The sequence below is a fragment of the Brachyhypopomus gauderio genome, chromosome 1 (assembly GCF_052324685.1).
Source record: "Brachyhypopomus gauderio isolate BG-103 chromosome 1, BGAUD_0.2, whole genome shotgun sequence".
Classification (NCBI taxonomy): Eukaryota; Metazoa; Chordata; class Actinopteri; order Gymnotiformes; family Hypopomidae; genus Brachyhypopomus; species Brachyhypopomus gauderio.
Window position 1 is genome coordinate 5,526,067 of NC_135211.1, and position 20,607 is coordinate 5,546,673.

General features: G+C 42.4%; 1 protein-coding gene and 1 long non-coding RNA gene across 5 annotated transcripts in view; one reads left to right on the forward strand and one right to left on the reverse strand.

Moving 5' to 3' along the window:
- LOC143525097 (B-cell receptor CD22-like) overlaps window positions 1-19,372 on the forward strand; it is a 40,732-nt gene extending 21,360 nt beyond the window's left edge. Inside the window, exons 1-7 of one of the 3 annotated variants that reach the window (XM_077018745.1) lie at window positions 13,692-13,933; window positions 15,751-16,101; window positions 16,201-16,413; window positions 17,259-17,528; window positions 18,136-18,217; window positions 18,401-18,446; window positions 18,665-19,372. In XM_077018745.1, the coding sequence (XP_076874860.1) occupies window positions 13,876-13,933; window positions 15,751-16,101; window positions 16,201-16,413; window positions 17,259-17,528; window positions 18,136-18,217; window positions 18,401-18,446; window positions 18,665-18,883 (1,239 nt within the window). In that variant the 5' untranslated portion in view covers window positions 13,692-13,875 and the 3' untranslated portion in view covers window positions 18,884-19,372. The other 2 variants (XM_077018664.1, XR_013133598.1) reach the window with 2 other exon arrangements.
- Window positions 2,643-4,589, reverse strand: LOC143526011 (uncharacterized). 2 transcript variants are annotated; one of them, XR_013133801.1, is made up of 4 exons: window positions 4,408-4,589; window positions 3,934-4,021; window positions 3,492-3,637; window positions 2,643-3,193 (listed from the first exon to the last, which is right to left on the reverse strand). It is a non-coding gene; the product is annotated as an uncharacterized LOC143526011 (long non-coding RNA). The 2 variants fall into 2 exon arrangements; XR_013133803.1 differs by having other exon boundaries at window positions 4,250-4,589.
- Window positions 19,373-20,607: the final 1,235 nt, after the last annotated feature.

A 20,607-nucleotide genomic window follows, 5' to 3' on the forward strand; every position in this document is an offset into this window, starting at 1 on the left:
AAATCTCAGCGAAACCCAACCACAAAGATCAAGCAAGTCACTGATAACTTAACCAGACCAGTCAAACAGCCTCAACACACAAACACACCAATGGTGCCTCAACACACAAACATACCAATGATACCTCACACACCTACCACAGACACTCCAAAAATAAATCAACCTGTACGCCACCAACCTTACCCCCTGCACAAAGGAGACCAAGAAAACCCTGCTCAGCACCTCCAACTTCCTGCTTTTATAGGTGAGCAATCATCTCAAACTGGGCACTTCCTGTCACTCAGCGCCACAGCTCCCCTATTGTCCCAGCCCAGGCATTACACCCACCCTGAACACAGTCCATTCTGTTACACTCATACTGATCTCCTATCTCTCCATGATCACATGTAATGTAATCATCATACTGATCTCCTATCTCTCCATGATCACATGTAATGTAATCCTCATACTGATCTCCTATCTCTCCATGATCACATGTAATGTAATCATCATATTGATCTCCTATCTCTCCATGATCACATGTAATGTATTCCTCATACTGATCTCCTATCTCTCCATGATCACATGTAATTTAATCCTCATACTGATATCCTATCTCTCCATGATTACATGTAATGTAATCCTTATACTGATCTCCTGTCTCTCCATGATCACATGTAATGTAATCCTTATACTGATCTCCTATCTCTCCATGATCATATGTAATGTAATCCTCATACTGATATCCTATCTCTTTCTTGCTCTTGATTCTTTCTCTGCTCTGTCTCAAGAAAAGCTAACAAGAGGCCCTAGCACTAGGCCACTACCCAGGTCCTCAACACCCGATTACTAACACCTGTGTGTTGTCAGTGTTTACACCTTCTTATTCCCACAGGTGGTGCAGTGCAGTGCTGCACATTCCTTGAGGACTACACATCTCCTACATAGCTGCACACTGCTGTGCGTAAAGGAGAGAACCTCCTTTATTTTGCTTGTTCATTGCTCTTTTGAGTTAGTGCATTTTTGCTTTGCCGTTTGCTTCGTGCTCGTTACTTTGTTACTTGTCATGGATGATGAAAACCTTGAGTTGCAACCAAAGAGACGTCACCCCTAAAGGTCCTGGCCTATCAGGGCTGAAAGCTTGGTAAGCAGCAGCAAGAACTCAACGAATTAAGAGAATTACTGTCCTCAGTAACTGGCTGTCTGCAAGCTCTCTCCTCACAGATGGAAGCTGATAGAAATACACAGGCCAACAGGAGAGAGCGAGCGTCTATAGCACCCCCCGAAGTGCATGGAGGAGCTCCCGAAAGCTGTGAGGGCTTCCTGGTTCAGTGCAGGCTTTACTTCACTTACCAGCCACAACTGATCAAGCTAAGGTAGCCTATAAGATTTCCCATCTCGCGGGTAAAGCGCTAGCTTGGGGTGCGGTGCTTATCTCAGGGGACTCGCTTCTCACCCTGAACTATGACGTCTTTGTTCGTGAGGTATTCCATCACTAGCATGCCCTAGAGTTCTGCACCCTGGCGGCGGGAACCGGCTGGAATGACGCTGCCCTCACGGACGATTTTCTAGCCAGTCTAAAGCCCAAACTACGATGCCGAGCTGACCTGCCGTCCTGAAGAGAAGTTGTTCAATGAGGTGGTGAGACTGGCAGTCACCTTTGACCGGCTCTTACAAGAAAGAATGAAAAACACTACACCCACGCCTCAGATGCCCGTTCCGATGCCAAAGCCCACCATGGAGAAGGACCAGGTTGAACCTATGCAGGTGGGGGTGACCGCGGCCCCTACAAGAGACCCTGGCTCTAAGAGCGGTCATCCCCGGGTGAGTACTTCCTTGACGGGCAGTTTACTTACCTGGTCGGTTCACGTTTCTTATGGGGCCGTATCTTTTGGGGTCTCTGCCCTAGTGGACTCGGGAGCGTCGGGGAATCTGATGCGACCGAGCGTGGCAGAGGAGCTCAGAGTCCCCTGAAGAGACTGGAACAGCCAAGACACGTGCATGCACTGGATGGCCTGCCTGTGGGCGCGGGTTTCATTTCTCACCACACCACAACCATTTGTTTAAGCATCCAAGGTCGCACAGAGACCATCAGTTTTTACATTCTCCCCGTCACTCGTCACCCCATCACACTAAGACTTCTGTGGTTTAAACTGCACAACCCCGTTATAAATTGGATCACTGGGACTGGTTCGTGTTGTTTATTTTCTACTGTGAGCTCGTCTCTCTCTCTCTCTCTCTCTCTCTCACTGAAGATACCTTCTACTTAAACCAGCACTTGGGTCCACCTCTCTCACAGTTTTTTCACGCGGTGTGTACTCGTTGGTAACACTTGTTAATGTACTTACATTGTGCTGTGTGTCTCACCTTTTCCTTTCTCAGTAGACGTGAGTGAGATTGAGTGTGGGGACGATTTGTGTAAATATCTAGAGTACTTATGTAATAGTTATTGGCACAATTCTAGTTTCCTTCCCTTTCCTATATGCTTGGTTACCAGAGGAACAAAATATTACATAATTTTAAAGTTAACCAGTTCATTTGCATATCTAATCATTCTAAATGTATGATAATAAATCACAAAAAATTATAATATTTTTAATCCTATGTGTAACGGGGTGACAGAAGCAGCAGACGTGGTGAATGGCGCCATGGTTTCTTTAATGTTCATTGCACAACACAATATGCACTTGAAATGAGGAAACAAAAGAAATGCAGCATTCACACAGCGTGGCGCAAATAAGTGCTTAAGGCACAAGAGTCACTGTAACTTGGTGTCAGGAGAGAAGGCAGCGGAAGACGTGACGTGCAGTGCTCACTACAAAGAGTGCAAGGAATGCACAGCACTGTCTTGTAGGACCTGTGGGCTTATAAGGAGAGACGTGGGAAATAAGGAACAGGTGCACATGACGATTTAATAAGTGGGTGATTGAGACCGTGGGAGTAAACGGGAGGTGGAGTGTTGTGAATTGGGCGGCTCCCCTGTGGGGCTGGCCTGGCCTACCATGACACTATGCTAAAAACTATAGAACCTATAATACACAAACATATAAAAAAAATAGGACAACCGAATGAAACAAAGATCTAAAATGAGTAGTTTTATCATATGATGTCGAGCAGAAAAGGACGAGTTCCCCTTATCAAAGTTTCTTCCTTATTTTTTTTCTTGCCAGTGTTGCCTTTGCGTGCTCATGATTGTGTACGTCCTCTGTGATTTCTGTAAAGACCAACAGTTTGGTGATGAGACACATGTGAATGAATGGTGATCATTTGAGAGTTCTTCCAGGCTGTGTGTGGGGTGCTGAGAGTTGTAGTTGCATTGGTTGTTACAAAAGGGATGAGGAAACTAGACAATGTAAAATTAGAAACAGAAATATAAAAAAGGGGGGGAAGCATAATGCATGTTTGGTGGATATTGGTGTTTTGTGTGCATGACAAATAGGTGATATTACGTCAGAGAGCCCCACATTGTTACAGGTATCTGATGTTGCTGGTATCTGATGGCGGTGCCTCACCTATACAGGTGGGAAGTGAAGTTTGCCCCGTTTGGTCCGATGTACAGAGAGTCTCATCAGGAGGTGCATCAGAGGTACGATCTGGTCTCCCTCCATTTGAACCTGTTTCACCTGGCTCCTCTAAGTTGTCAGACGATGGCAATTCTCTAGGGGGCACAAGAAGCTCAACTTTGATACGAAGCGAAAGAAAGGATGTGTAACCAAAGCCCTGATATCCTTCTTTAATAACGCCCTCGACACGGAAAGATTGAAGTGGCTAGCTATAACAAGTAACTCATCCTTTTTACATGTCGCTAACTTTTCATGAGTTATTGTTTCAGGAAATGCCTGTTGATCAAATGTAGCCATAATGCTGACCTAAGACAGTGTCGCGAATTACAAAACCAACAACATTACCACAGATATCCCCCACCTACACACACAGCGTCAATCACATTGCTACCTGTTATATCAGGACCGATGGAGAGAATCCTGGAGAAGGAGTGTAACAGATATCTCCATACACGCCCCACTTGTTATGTCCCCGTTCTCTAATAGAACCAAGACTTGGGTAAGAAACAGGTGCATAGGCTACTGGGTGTAGGGTGGTATACGATAAAAGGTACACAACAGACAAACTGATGATTTACTGATATCCAGAGAGTGATCCAAACATGCAATAACACAGATAAACAGGACATTACAGCTAATAAAAGTCATAACCGCTCAACAGGCTAGATTTAACAGCCAATAAACGTTCTATTTACCCATGTACTGACCTATGGTGGGGTACGGGTGGCATCAAATCAATGAAAGAAAAAAAAACTCTACTCTACCTAGCAAACCTAAACCCTAAATCTAACAAAATATACAAAAGTGATGCCCGCCCCCTTTCCTAACACACACAACAGAAATAACTACAAACAAAAAAACTAACCTATCTCACTGTAGCCTCCCACAAGAACAGTGAACGTCACAAACACTTAGCAAAGACCTGACAATCACCAATATACACTACATGTAATGCATAACATACACTGACTATTAGCTTCCGATACGCACACTATATCCCCCCCCATCTACTATATGCAGATAAATATCTGCTGAATGTCAGTCATTTGTGTCTCTGTCTCTTGTCCGTCCATCCTTTATCCAAGAACGCCCGCCTCCTAAAGCACCCCATTGGTGGGCTGGTGAAGCCATTTCGAAACCCGATTGGTGGAACACACCGATGTTGATTGTGCATGTCCAGATGACGATTGGCAGCAACGAGTCCACCTACAAATGTCAAACGACAGGAAGAGCAAAACACAACATGTGATCTGTGCACTTAACAGCAGGTATAGTGTTCCAGAGTTTAGGGCCTGAAATGTAGGTGAGCAGCTATAACCACGGCAAACGCGATGGCTCCCTGCGGCCAATTACACTTCTTGAACTGGATTACATCACAGCGCCTCCTTTAAGAGAAATGAGATGTGTTAGTTGTGGCCTCTCTCCCCTTACTGCTCCCAGAGCAGTTCTCCAGGGGGCTGTGGTTTCTGGTCGAGAGAATGCTGTTCACAATGGGCTGTTACTTCTCACAGGTGTGCTGACTGGATAAAAGCTGTGTGTTGATTGCAAGTATCTCTGAGTACTGGGGGAAGGTACATATACGTGCACCTTCATTCATTCATTCTGTGTCCATACAGGCCTCAAGAATGTAAACAGAAACAAAATGTAAAACATCACTTGAAAAAACTGCATCAAAGTGGGGTTTCATGGGTGGATGATAATAGGGTTTCATGGGTGGATGAAAGTGAGGTTTCACGGGTGGATGCCCTGCCTGCTGTATTGTGCAGAGCTTCACCCAAAAACAGTGGGTAAAGTTTGCCTGAAGGAGGGAGATCCCCATGAAATGTTGAGGAGAGGGACTTCTGTGTCTGCAGATGCACCACCCCGCATGTTGCCACTGGTGCACCTGGACTGCCCAGCCAGCTATTTTCCCATCCTGACACTGGGCCCTGGTCCCTTTACCCATCCTGGCCTCATGGGTAGCTCCCCCGTCTTCATCACTGTATCAGTTGTGATCCCTGTCCTCATCACAGTCACCTTGGCTGTCTCCATTGCTCCTTTTGTATCTATTCTTCTACCCATCAGTGTCCTGTCCCTGTCCCACTCACCATTCGGGTGTCTGTCACCCTTCCACTTACTCTGGCCATGGTCCCTGTTACCACCCTGTTACCTGTTTCCATGGTCCAGCCCTGTTACCACCCTGTTACCTATTACCATGGTCCCTGTTACCACCCTGTTACCTGTTTTCATGGTCCAGCCCTGTTACCACCCCCGTGGTTACCACCCCCAGGGCCACAGCCGTCTGATTCCTCAGCCCTTTCTATTAAAGACATTATTGAAGTGATACACTGTGGACTTTCTCTTTCATCATCAAAGCTGGTTAAACTAGAGTTGTTCCAAACCTTTTTATTCACCATAGTGTTTATGAAATAAAATTCATTTATCTTCCCTTACATGGTAACTACAGCAGCTCTGTGTTTGGTCTGCAGCTGACATTGTTATAATAATAATAATAATAATCTTTATTTGTATAGCACCTTTCATACATACATGCAACTCAAAGTGCTTTACAGTATAAATAAAAGAAACATAAAAAGGAGAAGACAAAAAGAAAATGTATCTAACATATCTAACATCATTTCACTGAGGTAAAGAGGGGCAAGACCATGAAGACATTTAAAAACCATGACTAGAACCTTAAAATCTATCCTAAAGCTGACAGGTAACCAGTGCAGTGAGTGGAGTGCAGGTGTAATATGATCTCTCTTTCTCCTGCGGGTCAGAACCCTTGCAGCCGCGTTCTGAACTCGCTGTAGGTGCGAAATAGAGCTCTTTGGAAGAGCAGATAGAACAGTGTTACAATAATCTAGCCTTGATGTGATAAATGCATGGACAAGTTTTTCACTGTCAGCAGGAGTGAGCATATCTCGGACCTTAGCAATGTTTTAAAGGTGAAAATAAGCTGTCTTGCATGTAGTCATGATGTGTGATTTGAAGCTGAGCTCATTATCAAAGGTGACGCCCAGGTTCTTAACACATTGTGTGGCATTCAGATTCATTTGATTTAAATAAGTCTGGACATCATTCCTTTGTGAATCACTGCCAAGAACAAGAACCTCTGTCTTCTGTTTATTTAATTGCAGAAAATTGTCAGACATCCATGTCTGTATATCATCTATGCAGTCAAACAGTGAGCAAATTGATTTTAGGGCCTTAGGTTCTAGAGAAATGTAAAGTTGAGTGTCATCTGCATATTGATGATAACTAATACCATGTTTATTAATGATATGTGGTAACGGAAGCATATATAGGTTGAATAGTAACGGCCCAAGAATTGATCCTTGGGGGACGCCACAAGTTATTTTTTGACGTGTGGAGGAAGAGGTACCTAATGCTACATAGTAATAACGCCCAATTAGGTACGATCTAAACCAGTCTAAGACTAAGCCACTAAGGCCTACCCAACTCTGTAGTCGATCAAGAAGAATTTCATGATCAACCGTGTCAAAAGCGGCGCTTAAATCCAGCAGAAAAAGGACTGAGAGTTTGCCTGCATCCTTATTCAATCTCAAGTCATTTACTACCTTAACTAGGGCTGTTTCAGTGCTGTGGAGAGCTCTGAAACCAGATTGAAAAGTGTAATTTATTTGATTTACTTTTACGTAATAATTCAACTGGATTGACACAACTTTTTCAATGATTTTGCTAAGAAAGGAAAGGTTAGATATAGGTCGATAATTACTGAGAATTGTGGGATCAAGATTTCTGTTCTTTAATAGTGGTTTAACCATTGCTGTTTTAAAAAGGTTAGGGAATTCACCCAATTGCAGAGACTGATTAACAATCGTTAGAACTTCATTTGCTAATGAGCTCAGAACCTGCTTGAAAAAGCATGTAGGTAAAGGGTCCAGTTCACAAGTAGAGGATTTTAGTGATGAAATCACATCAAGTAGTGTTACCATGTCAACTTCTTGGAAATAAGACATATTAAAGTTAGGCTGAGTAACTGATATAAGGTTTGATAGTTGATATTAGTGCTTGTTGCTATGTTCTGCCTTATACTAGTAATCTTGTCCCTAAAAATATTGCAAACTCATCACATTTTTCAACTGTTCCCTGTCTCAGGGAAGACACAGGAGGGGGGGTTTACTAGCTGATCAATACTTCTGAACAGGACAGCCAAGTTATTATTTGATGAATTGATTAAGGTAGAGAAATAGTTTTTCCTTGCTGATTTCACTTCACTGTTGTAATTGTGCAATGTTGTTTTATAAATATCAAAATGTACTTGCAATTTTGACCTTCGCCAACGTCTCTCAGCCTGCCTACAATCTTGCCTAAATTTTACAATAGAAGGAGTGTTTCTCCAGGGCATCCTAATTTTACCAGAGATAATTTTAGTTACCTTTGGTGCCACAGCATCAATACAGTTCTTAACTCTCTGTGTGAATGTTTCAACTAGCTCATTCCCATTTTCTGAGAGAGGAGGGAGGGACTGTATCATGTCTGTGAAGGCCACGGCACTGCCAGCACTGAGATAACGCTTGGTTATTGTGCGCTTTTCACTGAGTGTTCTAGTAGATAATGACATATTGAAAAATACACCAAAATGGTCAGAGATTGCAACATCAATAATTTCAGTATTATTAACCTCTATGCTTTTAGAAATGATCAAATCTAAAATGTGGCCATGCTTATGAGTTGGGCCTGATGCATGCTGTATGAGATCAAAAGAGTTAAGCATCCTCATGAACTCTGAAGTGATTGGATTTGTGGATATATCCATGTGAATATTAAAATCCCCAGCAATTAAAACATAATCAAAATCAATTAAAATCCTTGAAAGCATTTCTTCAAAATCTTCAAGAAAGTCTGCATGTAGTCTGGGAGGATGATAGATAACAATCAAAAGAACTGAATAAGTACTGTTGAGTTGTACTGCCAGATATTCAAACGTAGGATGTTCCCCTAATGAGATCTGCTTACAGCGGAATGCTTTATGGTAAAAACATGCAACACCACCACCTCTCTTATTTACTCTAGAGACATTAAAATAGTTAAAGTCAGGAGGCGAAGCTTCATTTAGCACTATTGCTCCATTGCTATCAAGCCAAGTCTCTGTTAGAAAAAGAAAGTCCAGACAATAATCTTCAATTAATTTAGCTATTATAAAAGACTTGTTTGTGAGTGAGCGGACGTTTAGTAAGGAGACTTTGAAGACTTGATGTGTTTGATTGGCATCACTTACATCACTTGTGCATTTCACTGGGATCAAATTTTGTTTGTTACAATGTTTTGTGCCCTTGTGTTTTCTTCTGATTACATTTTTATTTCGATTCTGAGAGCCATGCCACCGGCTATTTAAAATAACTGGAATGTAGCACTGACTAGGAGCATGGGTTCCAGTGTGTCAGACCTGAGTCACTGAGTGTGCAGGAGAAGTAAGTGCGTTCCTACAAGACTGCAGACTGTAGTGTTGCGGAACCTCATCAATCTCCTGGAGTTTACCTCTGAGACTGTGGACAGATTCTCTGACAGGACATGGTGGGCTCCTGGCTCCTTGACTGACATTACTGACGTTACTGCTGGCGGTTGGGTGCAGGTTCCGCATGTGAGTGATTCCATGCATTAGATTAACCACAAGCATTTGAGTCCCAGCCCTGTTAGGGTGAAGCTGATCCGGTTTAAAAAGCTCAGGACGCCTCCAAAAGATGTTGAAATTGTCAATGAAGTTTACCTTCCGATGTGCACAGGCTGTAGTGAGCCAGCTGTTTAGAGCCAGCAGTCTGGTAAAGTGACCACTGCCTCGACGTGCAGTAGGTATCGGTCCAGAAATGAACACTTCACACTGGGAAAACTCCAGAATGTCGAGCAGATGGTTAAAATCCTGTTTCAGAATCTCAGACTGTTGTTTGTAAACATCGCTAGAGCCGACATGACAAGACAAGACAATCAGTCTTTCTGTAGCTGGATGGTCTTGCAATATGCGTGGAATCATGGGTATCACTTCACAGACAGTAACACGAGGAAAGCAAAAGGCCTTAATACTGTTGCTCCATACATCTCTGATGACTGAGTCCCCAATTAGCAGCGTTTTGGGCTGTGGCGGTGTTCCTCGTCTCCTTTCACCGTTAATGCCTCATCGGCTAACATGGTTACCACCCCGATGGCCAACATGGTTAGCATCCCGATGGCAAACCCTATTAGCATGCTCATTAGTTAGCCGTCGACTGGCACGGATTGCAGGCTGGTGGTTGGGACGACTCTTAGCATGCTTGTTAGCATGCTGCTGGCTAACACAGTTGGCAGCCTGGTGGTTGGTCCGCGAATGGCCAGAGTTATTTGCATGCTGTTGCTGTTGCTTAGCAGCCAGACTGGAGTTGGTTCTGTGATGCTGATTGGGGTGTGTTTGATGTCCTTGATGTCCTGGAGAGGGAGGCAGTATGTTGTGGTGAGACTGCTCTATTCCTGCTACTCCAGTTGAGGAGAGAGCTTCATATCTGTTATCTAAAGGAATGTTCTGAACAAGAGTCCAGTGTACAAGAGTAGTAGAACAAGAGTAGTGTTTTGTTAACACTAAAGTGGTGCAAATGTCATGAGTCTATATTTACACTACATGATCTCCCCTCTCATCTATATGCCCACTAAGATCCTGTTTGAAGACATCTGACCTGAAGACACAGTTCTTCCCCCTCATACATCAGTGACTTAGTTTCATTAACCGCAGGGCAGCAGCTCAGCAATCACTGTGATACCTGTTAGTCTAAATCTACTGAAGGACTTGTGCTGTGTGTATAACAACCAACGGCACAAAGTCACTATAGATACTCCTGCCTTTACAACCATGGCAGTGTGTAGCCAGTGATCTATTCTTTACTGAACCTTTAATGAGAATGACTTTAAACATCTGACTAGTGACCCATGATTCTCCCAAATCTCTAACAAAGCACAGCAGCCTGTGAAAGGTGTGAAGGCCCTACTAAAGACAGAGAAAGAACCCTACAGCGCACTGCTAGCATACAGACTCTCCCTAGAGAGCACTGCTAACATACAGACCCTCCCTAAAGCGCACTGCTAGCATACAGACCCTCCCTACAGCGCACTGCTAGCATACAGACCCTCCATACAGAGCATTGCTAGCATACAGACTCTGCCTACAGCGCATTGCTAGCATACAGACCCTCCCTACAGTGCACTGTTAGCATACAGACCCTCCCCTTCAATCACAGGCTTTGGTATGGGAAACTTTGCATTAAGCAGAGAGCAGCTGTAGACACACTGCTGGGAACAGGCCAGAATTACAGCATCACCACCATCAGCTCCCAGCACAGTGGACTCTACTACTAGGGTTGCCACCTGTCCCGGTTTTCCCGGGACTGTCCCGGTTTTCACGTCGCGGTCCCGGTTTTCCCGGGACTGTCCCGGTTTTCACGTCGCTGTCCTGGTTTTCCCGGGCTGTTGCGGTTTGTCCCGGTTTTCCTTCTTTTTAATATTCGGTCCCGGCAAAAAAAAATCATTTAATGTCCCGGTTTTCACTTGTTTAGTTCAAACGACTATTTAGACTGTTTCTGCACACTTTAAATCTGTCTTTTTTTCTCGCTGTGTCCATTTTACACCCTCCCCCCGGTAACATTTTACGTTCGCCACCCACCCCCCCGTCAACAATTTACGTTCACGTATGACAGTGTCCTTGTTTTTTGTCAGACCTAGGTGGCAACCCTATCTACTACTGCACCACTCACAACCAGCTAGGACACCACAACTCAACCACCGTCCTACTGGGGTGTAAGTATTTAGTTATTTCATTATTTAACGTACTATATAGTGAAAATTTGTTAATCAATTGACCATTAAAGGCACAAACATATTGCCAATATTCTATGTTAAAACTTCAAAGAGTCATAAACATAATATCCTACAAACATGACCACAATTTACAGAAAACAAATCACTTCTTCTCTGTCAATGTCATTAGAGAGGGCAGACATCTTCTTCTGGCTTTCAAGAGAAGCAGTCACACTTTATCTCTGCTCCGGCACTCCCTTCCCTCTGCTCAGCTCAGCTAGATTCTCTGTCTCGTTTTAGTACCCTGCTGTTGCTCTTCGAATTTTAACAAGAAAATGGATTTGATCAGGTGGTCTCTCAACGCAATTGACACTATTTTTTCCATGAGGAGTCATGGTGCGGGAGAACCCACATGTCCGGACGGAACGTGGAAATTCCAGGTTCAGAAAGTAAAAGTCCTCACCAGGATTGTGCTCAAATCTCTCCCAGAAGTTTGTCAAATTGGTTACCTGCTCCTACCCCCACACAGAGACTGTCAGAGATGGCTCTCGCCTTCCACCGCGAACTTTGATACAAAAACTCTGTGAGAGGCTGCTGACTCCCCCCTCCCTATCTGAATGAATCACGCCTCTCACTGCTTACTGTCTGTGTTATCAATGCTGTATGTGCTATGGGGATTTTTTGCATGCACACAGACTGCTGTCCTGTTGTGAGAATAATGTGGTCATATTTTTTTGTCTCCTCCTAATGTTATCTGTTTCTCCCCCCGCCCTGCGGAGTATATGGCAGCGAAACATGCTGCGGCTACTCTGACCCAGGGCTCCCGGTGCTTTAACACTGGTCCCCGGGGAATGTATTCTCATACATTGTACTTGTATAATGTATGACAATAAAGGCTGATTGATTGATATGCTGGAATGTGTGAAACAGAAAAATGCTCAGAAACACTGGACATATTGGAGACCCCCCTTAAACACACACACACACAGAAGTTTACGCCCCGCTGTGGGCCTAGTGCAGATATGTGAATATGTCCAGACATTGGGATGAAGATAATGATGTGCAGTAAAGCCTTAGTCAGCAAGAAATTAAAGAAACAGTGGTGCATTTTTGTGATTTGCTATACATACGGGCATGTAGGTAAGTAATGACTAAGTAATTCACTGCTCTCTGGGGGACAGAAACAGGATATAAATACATTACCAGAGTTCAGTCCATCACTGACCATTTCTAGACTCAGCCAGTTTACTGTAATACTTATTTGGTATTTTATTCATCGGTTTTCAATACCACCCTGGATTCTGTATCTCTGTCTCATTGGCCAATTTAGATGATATTCATATTACATTTAGTAATATATGGGAAAGTCATTAAATTCTGGTCATTCTGGTCTGGTCAGTCATTGACATACATTATATATTTTATATATACATGCATTAATGCATCAGTATACTGAGGATGAAATACAAAAACAACAAGATCCACAATGCTTTGGTGCAACTCTAGCTAGGAAACAGGAAGAAGATGTACTTAGCAGACTTTCCTATTTTGAGTGATGATTCACACATACATTTCCTGTCCTGCAGTGTACAGCCTACTCAATGAAGAATTTATTACTTACCTCTAGTAAGTAAAACAATTTTTTAAAACAAACAGTTTATAAAATAATATATGTAAATAACATACCCTGGGCTTTCACTTTAATGTCGTTCAGTGTTGACCATAAAATAAACAAAAATAATTCCTGTATCTTCCCCTAAATTGTCACTATAGCAACTGTGTGTGTTTTACTGGGATCTGGGCATGTGTTTAAGACTAAAGTCGTATAAATGTGTAGCGCAACACTTGACTTATTCAGACTCTACTGATGGTGTAAGATAAGCTCTCTTCTTAATAATAGGCCCAATGACATCCTGTTTCATACCTACATATACTCACAATTTCTGCTGTGTGAAACTCTGGGAAACTCTGTGTGAAATTATGTGATTAAGGGCTCTGAACAATCATGAAGACAAAATATATAAAAATATGCTTAATATTAAATAAATATATAATAAATATAAAATATGTAATTTAAATATATAAATAAATATAAATGGGATGCTGACAAGAGTGATATGTCATCTGGTGTAACAGAAGATGCTGGACACAGGAGAGGCCAAACCCCATACCAGGTCAGGGCAGAACATCTTTAACTCGTCTTTAAAATAAAACACACAAATAAGTACAAAAAACAGGAAGAAGAATATCACACTTGAATGTGTTTTTGTGTTCTGGAGGAGAGTACCAGGAAGAGGCTGTAATGTAAAGGGGGAGGGGTGTTAAATATTCAACACACCAACATACCGTATCTTTGCTGTATGTCAGTGACCAAGATCACAACATCCAAGTGTAGGATGGGTGAGGGGCAGCAGGACTGAGGTCACGGCCGTTATACTCAGTAACAGAGCAAAGCAGCACAGGCCTTCATTTAAGGATTCTTCTTTGATCATTTAGCAGAAACATTTAGTCTAAAGTCACAACTTACTGGAGCTTCAAGTATCAGTTCTGTGTAAACGGTGATGTTACCATGTCTTTACAAACTTCAGGATATGTTACGATGGCAGCAATCCTCATGTTACTGGCAGGTAAACTTAATATTTTCTTTATTTTCTACTAATTTATGTACATGCCTGTTTCTGTTTTGATATTCATTTGTGGGAACCTAACAGTGTTAGTAAAGATTTAAATTTATCCTATCGTTAAGTCATAGACTGGAAACACTTGATAAGAGTTGGTCATAGCCAAAATATATGAAGGTACATGAGAAATATATAAGTTACTTGAATATAAGAAAATGTAATAGAGTAAAATCTTAAATTTGAATGACAGCAAAGATCTTGTATTCTGTAATAATGTCCTGTGTAAGGAATGCCACCTGATCTCCACCTAACCAGCCTCACCTGACGCTCATCACAACACCCCCTGTATCTCTACTTAAATGCCCACATTCCACTTCCTAGTCGCGAAGTATTGCCGACTCATGCCGTGTACCAAGCCTTTCTATTACCTGTCTGCTCTCCTGTGTCCTGACCCTCGCTTACGTCCCCGACCTTGTCTCCTGCCTAGTCCCTCTGTACCTCCTGACTTCGGCTCCCCCGGTATGACCCTGGACCGTCCTGACCACGCCAAGAAAACGCAGTTGCTACTAGTCCTAGTGCTCGTGATACACCTGCCTGTTTCTGTACCAGCGTCTCATTTCAATAAAAGCGGTGTTATTCCGCCTTTGGATCCCTCTCTGCCTGTTCAATACGTTACATCCTGCAGCAGCACATTTCCGAATTCCTGCATATTTCAACTGGAGATGTTTTATATTACTGTGTCTTTATTCTACACTGCTCAAAAAAATAAAGGGAACACTTAAACAACACAATATAACTCCAAGTCATCCACACTTCGTGTTCAGATAGGAAGCAACATTGATTGTGAATCAATTTCAACTGCTCTTGTGCAAATGGAACAGACAACAGGTAGAAATGAGAGATTTTCCCTTTATTTTTTGAGCAGTATATATTCAATTCTAAAGGTTCATATTGAATATTAGAACTGCATAACACTGTGTCTCATTCCTTTGTGGTCATCCTATCATCCCTTCACACCAGAGGCAGTAAAACTCCTGGGTTTTATACTGATATGCCATATTTACGTTTACGACCTGTTTTGTATATTTGGATTCTCTCTTATGGATTTGCCCTTTGATACTGTTGCCTAATTTTGGATTGTCTCTGAGTGTATGACCTGGTCTGTTACTGTTTCTGTTATTTGTATCATGATTTGGTACCTCTGCCATCCTAACATTCCCATTTTGATATCTCTACTCTCATTGGAAAATTAAAGACTTTAGATTTATCTTGGCTGCACGCATCTGTTTACAATTATGCAGCAACTGTCACACACAGGAGCTGAATAGACAGTAACAAAGACCAGCAACAAAACACAGAAAACAGGGTTTAAATACACAGGACTAACAAGGGGACTAAACTAGAAACATGTGACAAGGGGCATGATTACAACTGACAGGTGTGAGGCAGGAGAACACAAGGGAAACCAAAACATGAGCCCATGGAAAAACAAAACCAAGACATGACTGATGGGGATAGATGTGACAATGTATTTTATGCTACATATTATTATGCCACACATGTTTTATTCTTTTTATACACACTTTTTTTTTAATAATTATTCATAATTCAATCAATGTATCACTTCCAGTTCAGTCTGGTTAGATATGATATGAGTGTGTGTGGCATTTCTGCCTGAGATAATTCACCTGATTCTCTGGTACTGATATACAGAGAATGGTGTGAATTCTCTCAGTGAGCCTGATAGGAACCAAGACATTTATATGAGAGGTTTAAAGGCCAGTCCTTTTTTCTGACTGTGACTCTCTCTCTCTCTGTTCCAGGTATTCTGGGTAAAGAGTGTTGGGGTGTGACTTACACTCCTGAACGTTTGTGTGCTCTGAAAGGTTCATCTGTTGATCTCTCCTGCTCTTATAAATACCCTGTAGGACATACAGTGACAAAATCATTCTGGTACATTAAAGAGCAGCAGGTTGGTGTTGAGCCTGTGGATGTGAGAGAGGAAGAGGAGTATCAGGGGAGGGTGAAGTACAGACAGAGCTCCCAGAATAACTGTAGTATGACCATCACTCACCTGAGAGAGAGTGACGCTCACACATACAAGTTCAGATTCCACACTAATGGTACTGGGGGTAAATACACTGGTAAACCTGGAGTATCTCTGTCTGTCACAGGTAATCACATAAGATTAATTAACTAGAAAATATTCAATGTAATGCCAAAGATAACACAGAAAAGTACACCAAAATGTTCTTTAATAAAATTACTTGCAGATCTGATGGTTACAGTGTCAAACTCTTATTCATGGACCACACTGAACTGTAGCTCCACCTGCAGTCAGTTCTTCAACCCCACCTACATCTGGTACAGGAACGGACAGCCTGTATCTAACCAGAACACAGACAGACTGTATGTCAGCAGTGCGAATGCAGGCAGCTACTCCTGTGCATTAAGAGGATATGAGGAGCTCCGCTCTCCTGCTGTCTGTAAGTCTCTCAATTTAAACTCTCATCACTCTGTCACCATCTCACTGGTACCTTATGATTACAGTAAAGAAATGTTGGTTTGTCTTTAGCTGTTGGTTCTGCTTATATGCTTAATAACTCACTGCCAAACACATTTCTCTGTTGATGTGGACATACATTTGTGGACTGTGGCTAGCTGGTTCAGTAAAACTACATCAGGGTGGTGTGGTTGTGTTCTCATCTCTTCCTCTTGTCCTCACTTTAAACTACACTCACTCTGTCTCACTGGCAGCTTATACTCGAGTACAATGATCTCATTTTGAGTTACATGTTGGCTAGCACATGAGAAAACTACAGCATCTTCTCATCTATGACAGTTTGTTGGTGTTTCATAGATTTTGTTCCTTAGGCCACATAGTGTTTCTATCCATGTTATATTCAGTTGTAAGTTATAATCTACCACTGTGCTACTGAAGACCATGAGAACCGCCTCTCTCCTCCTGTGTTTGAGTGGAGAACTTAAAACTAATACAAAAATCATAATGATTATGCATGTAATGTCAGTTCATCATGAATCAGAAACATCACTATAATTACAATTACTACTACCGGTGTGTGATTGGTCGTGTAAGACTTGAACCTGTGTTAAAATTGTAAAAGCAACCTTGGGTATCTTGAAAGGTTCTATATAAATTGAACATACATTCATTCATACTACTACTACTATTGCTAATAATAATAATAATATTAATTATAATAACAATAATTTCACAATTAGCAACAGTTTCTATAATTAACACTTAATAATTTCTCTGTTTAACATTTAACAGCATTAACTTGTGAAGTTATATTAATCCCCCAACCAGATCCTCCTAGAAACACCAGAGCAGTGATGGTTCCCTCTGGAGAGAGAGTGGAGGGAGATTCAGTGACTCTGACCTGCAGCAGTGATGCAAACCCTCCTGTTCTCACCTACTCCTGGTTTAAGCAGAGAGCAGCTGCAGACACACAGCTGGGAACAGGCCAGAATTACAGCATCACTAACATCAGCTCCCAGCACAGTGGACTCTACTACTGCACCGCTCACAACCAGCTAGGACAGCACAACTCCACCACCATCCTACTGGATGTGTTACGTATGTGCACTATTGTGTGATGTGTTCTTAAATGATGTGTACACACAGCCCATGTGATCCTGAATCCACAGTGCCACCACACGTCGTCAATCAGCCAAAGATCCACCAATCACACTTTACAACCAGAGTCACCTGTCATTTTACTCCAACTGAAATCCCACAGGTATTTGATTTGGCCATCTGCTGATTCTGCTCTTTATAGCACTGATTCTCCTTTTGCTGCTGGTGCCACAACTAGCACATTGTCTGTGTGTTCTTGGACTTGTCATTAACTCCGGATCATTTACATTCAGCTGCATCTAACCCTGGGCAACAAAACTCTTATTTGTTTTGATGAAATGGTCATACAAATATCACTTTTATTACAACTGCTCTCATGTCCATGTAGATCATTAGTGAATGTTATTGTTACCTAAATATTCACACAAATGTCAGAGGTGGGCCACTTTCAAACAAATATAAACAGGCAAAAGAAGAAAAAAGATCGAGACAGCTGTCCTGCATTTGCTGTTCCAGTGTCAGTTTGATGATGTCCTATAACAAGACGTCTGTGACCTCATGTGTCCCCATGTCTGTGTAACATGTTGTCCTCTCCTCCCTGATGCAGGTAGCCCAGCTGGGACATACACAGCTTCTGGAGTCTCTGTGGGTTTGTTTCTGACTCTCACTGCTGTGTGTCTGTGGATGAGGTAAGAAGCTGAAGACACATTTACATTACACACCCTGATAATGCTGCCTGTAGGCTGCTTACTGCCCCATCCAGAGAGTCTTCACTCTCATCATTACAGTACGGCAGGTATGTCCAAAGCGTGCATGTGTGTGTGAGAGAGAGAGAGTCTGAAGCTAATGATGTTATTATTGTGGTTCTCCAGCAGGAGGCGAGCTGTCAGCAGCAGGAGGGATCAGACCAGCACAAACGTGAGTTTAAATGAGTCAGCAGAGGAGTCTTCAGTCCAGTTCTACATCACTGCAGTTTTTCTTAATTGGTCTGATGTTACCGTGGACAGTGTAACCAGAATTAGAACTTTAAGTTACTTCTCTGTTACTTCCAACAAACACATATTATGCTCTCTCTCTCTCTCTCTCTCTCTCTCTCTCTCTCTCTCTCTCTCTCTCTCTCTCTCTCTTTCTTTCAGCAAGACTCTGCTCCTGTACATGATAATATCTCAGCCCTGGCCGTGACCTCTGTCCCCACACAGAGAGCATCCTCAGATGATCAGTACAACTGTCACTATGCCAGCGTTCATTTTACATGCTCCCCCACACAGGAAGTGCCTGTCTACTCTACTGTCCAACGGCCAAAGCCTCTCATACAAGAGAATGAAGTAGAGTACGCCACAGTGAACATCACCTAAATAAGAGTCTCCACCAATTATGCAATACAAATGGCATCAATGTTAAGTCATGAAGTCTAAGTTAATAATAAAATACAATTAAAGAAGTTCACTTTAGCATACAGTAGAAACTATCTGAAAACTACTGCTACAATAATTATTATCCAACGTTCAGTACTACATTAATTAATCTTGTACTCTTGTGTATGAAAGCGTGATTTATATTTTCTGAAATTTACTTTCCACCTGATGATATGATGGTATATACTGTGTTGTAAATGCTTGATCCCTTAAATACTTGCTCCCATTTCTTTCCCTTATCATGATGGGATAATTCTTCCCAATATACGTCCATAAAAAAACTTGTGTCTTGTGTATGGTCAAATTAGAGATGTTTTTGTTCTGTTACAGAGGAAACGATAGTTTACACATTGCTGTCAAGACGCATTCATTGATCTCAACTTCTAAATATTACTGCTGCATGAAATGTTATCAGTCTAGTCATGAATAAAGCAGGAGACTCTCCCTGTAGTTTAGGTAAAAGGTGTCAGAACCTTTACTTGTGTCAGGGTTAGACCCAAGCACGTGCCTCCGGCCGCCACAAGGAGGAGCCCGCGAGCTAGACCTGGGGGCAATCGGACGCAATAGGCATCAGGTGTTTGTTGCCTATTTAAAGCGAGCAACTTCAGCAGCTCATTGCTGAAGTTGTTACACTCACAGCTGTCGTGGAAATTTTCTAATAAATGGATGAGGAGTCAGACGTGGTTAAATGATTAGTTTATTACAAAAATATAAATATATATAAATAGGACAAAGACAGATACAAGACAGACACACAGAGGTGGGGACTCGAGTCACATGACTTGGACTCGAGTCAGACTCGAGTCATTAATATTAAGACTTTAGACTTGACTTGAAAAAATATTCAGAGACTTAGACTTGACTTGGACTTTTACACCAATAACTTGGGACTTGAATTGGACTTGAACCTGTTTACTTGCAAAGACTTGATTTTTTTTTTTACCCCAAATCTAAATTTTAAAACGCATATTAATATTTATAAAGTGCGCCCCATTAATTTCATTTACGTCCTTCTGACGCAGACCAGTTGTAACGTGGCTTGCGCCACGGAGCGAGGAGACGGACACAATCGCTGAGATGAGCGAGATTTAATACGGGGAATACCAAAAGCAGAGTTAAACGGACAGGCATGGGTCAAACCGGGAGGGCAGCCAGAACAAGAAAGGATAACGGGCATAATCAGACAGGGAACTAAACCGACGGGGAAACACAGAACAGGCAGACGAACACGGATGACGGTAAACACTAAGCGAACTCACAGCGGGACCAAACAGCGAACAGGGAAGCACAACCAACAGCATGAACAACTGGATAGACAAAGCACAAGGCACGAAGTAGACAAAACCACGGATACTGGACTGGGGAAATACTGGGACTTTATACATAGAAACTAACTAGGGACAGGTGATGGCAATGACACTGGGGTGTGGCAACAAACAAGGAAACACGAAGACAACGAGCAGGGCGGGACAAACAGGCAGGGAACACGGACATGAGGGAACCCAGAGTGACAGCTACGAGAGGGGGCGTTGCCCAACGTGACACCAGTCCTCTGCTTTTCCACACTCTGTACGTGTGTGTGCATGAGCTGCAGCACAACCAATCAAATGGGGGGTTGGCGAACGTAAATTTTTACCGGGCGGGGTGTAAAATGGACACAAATT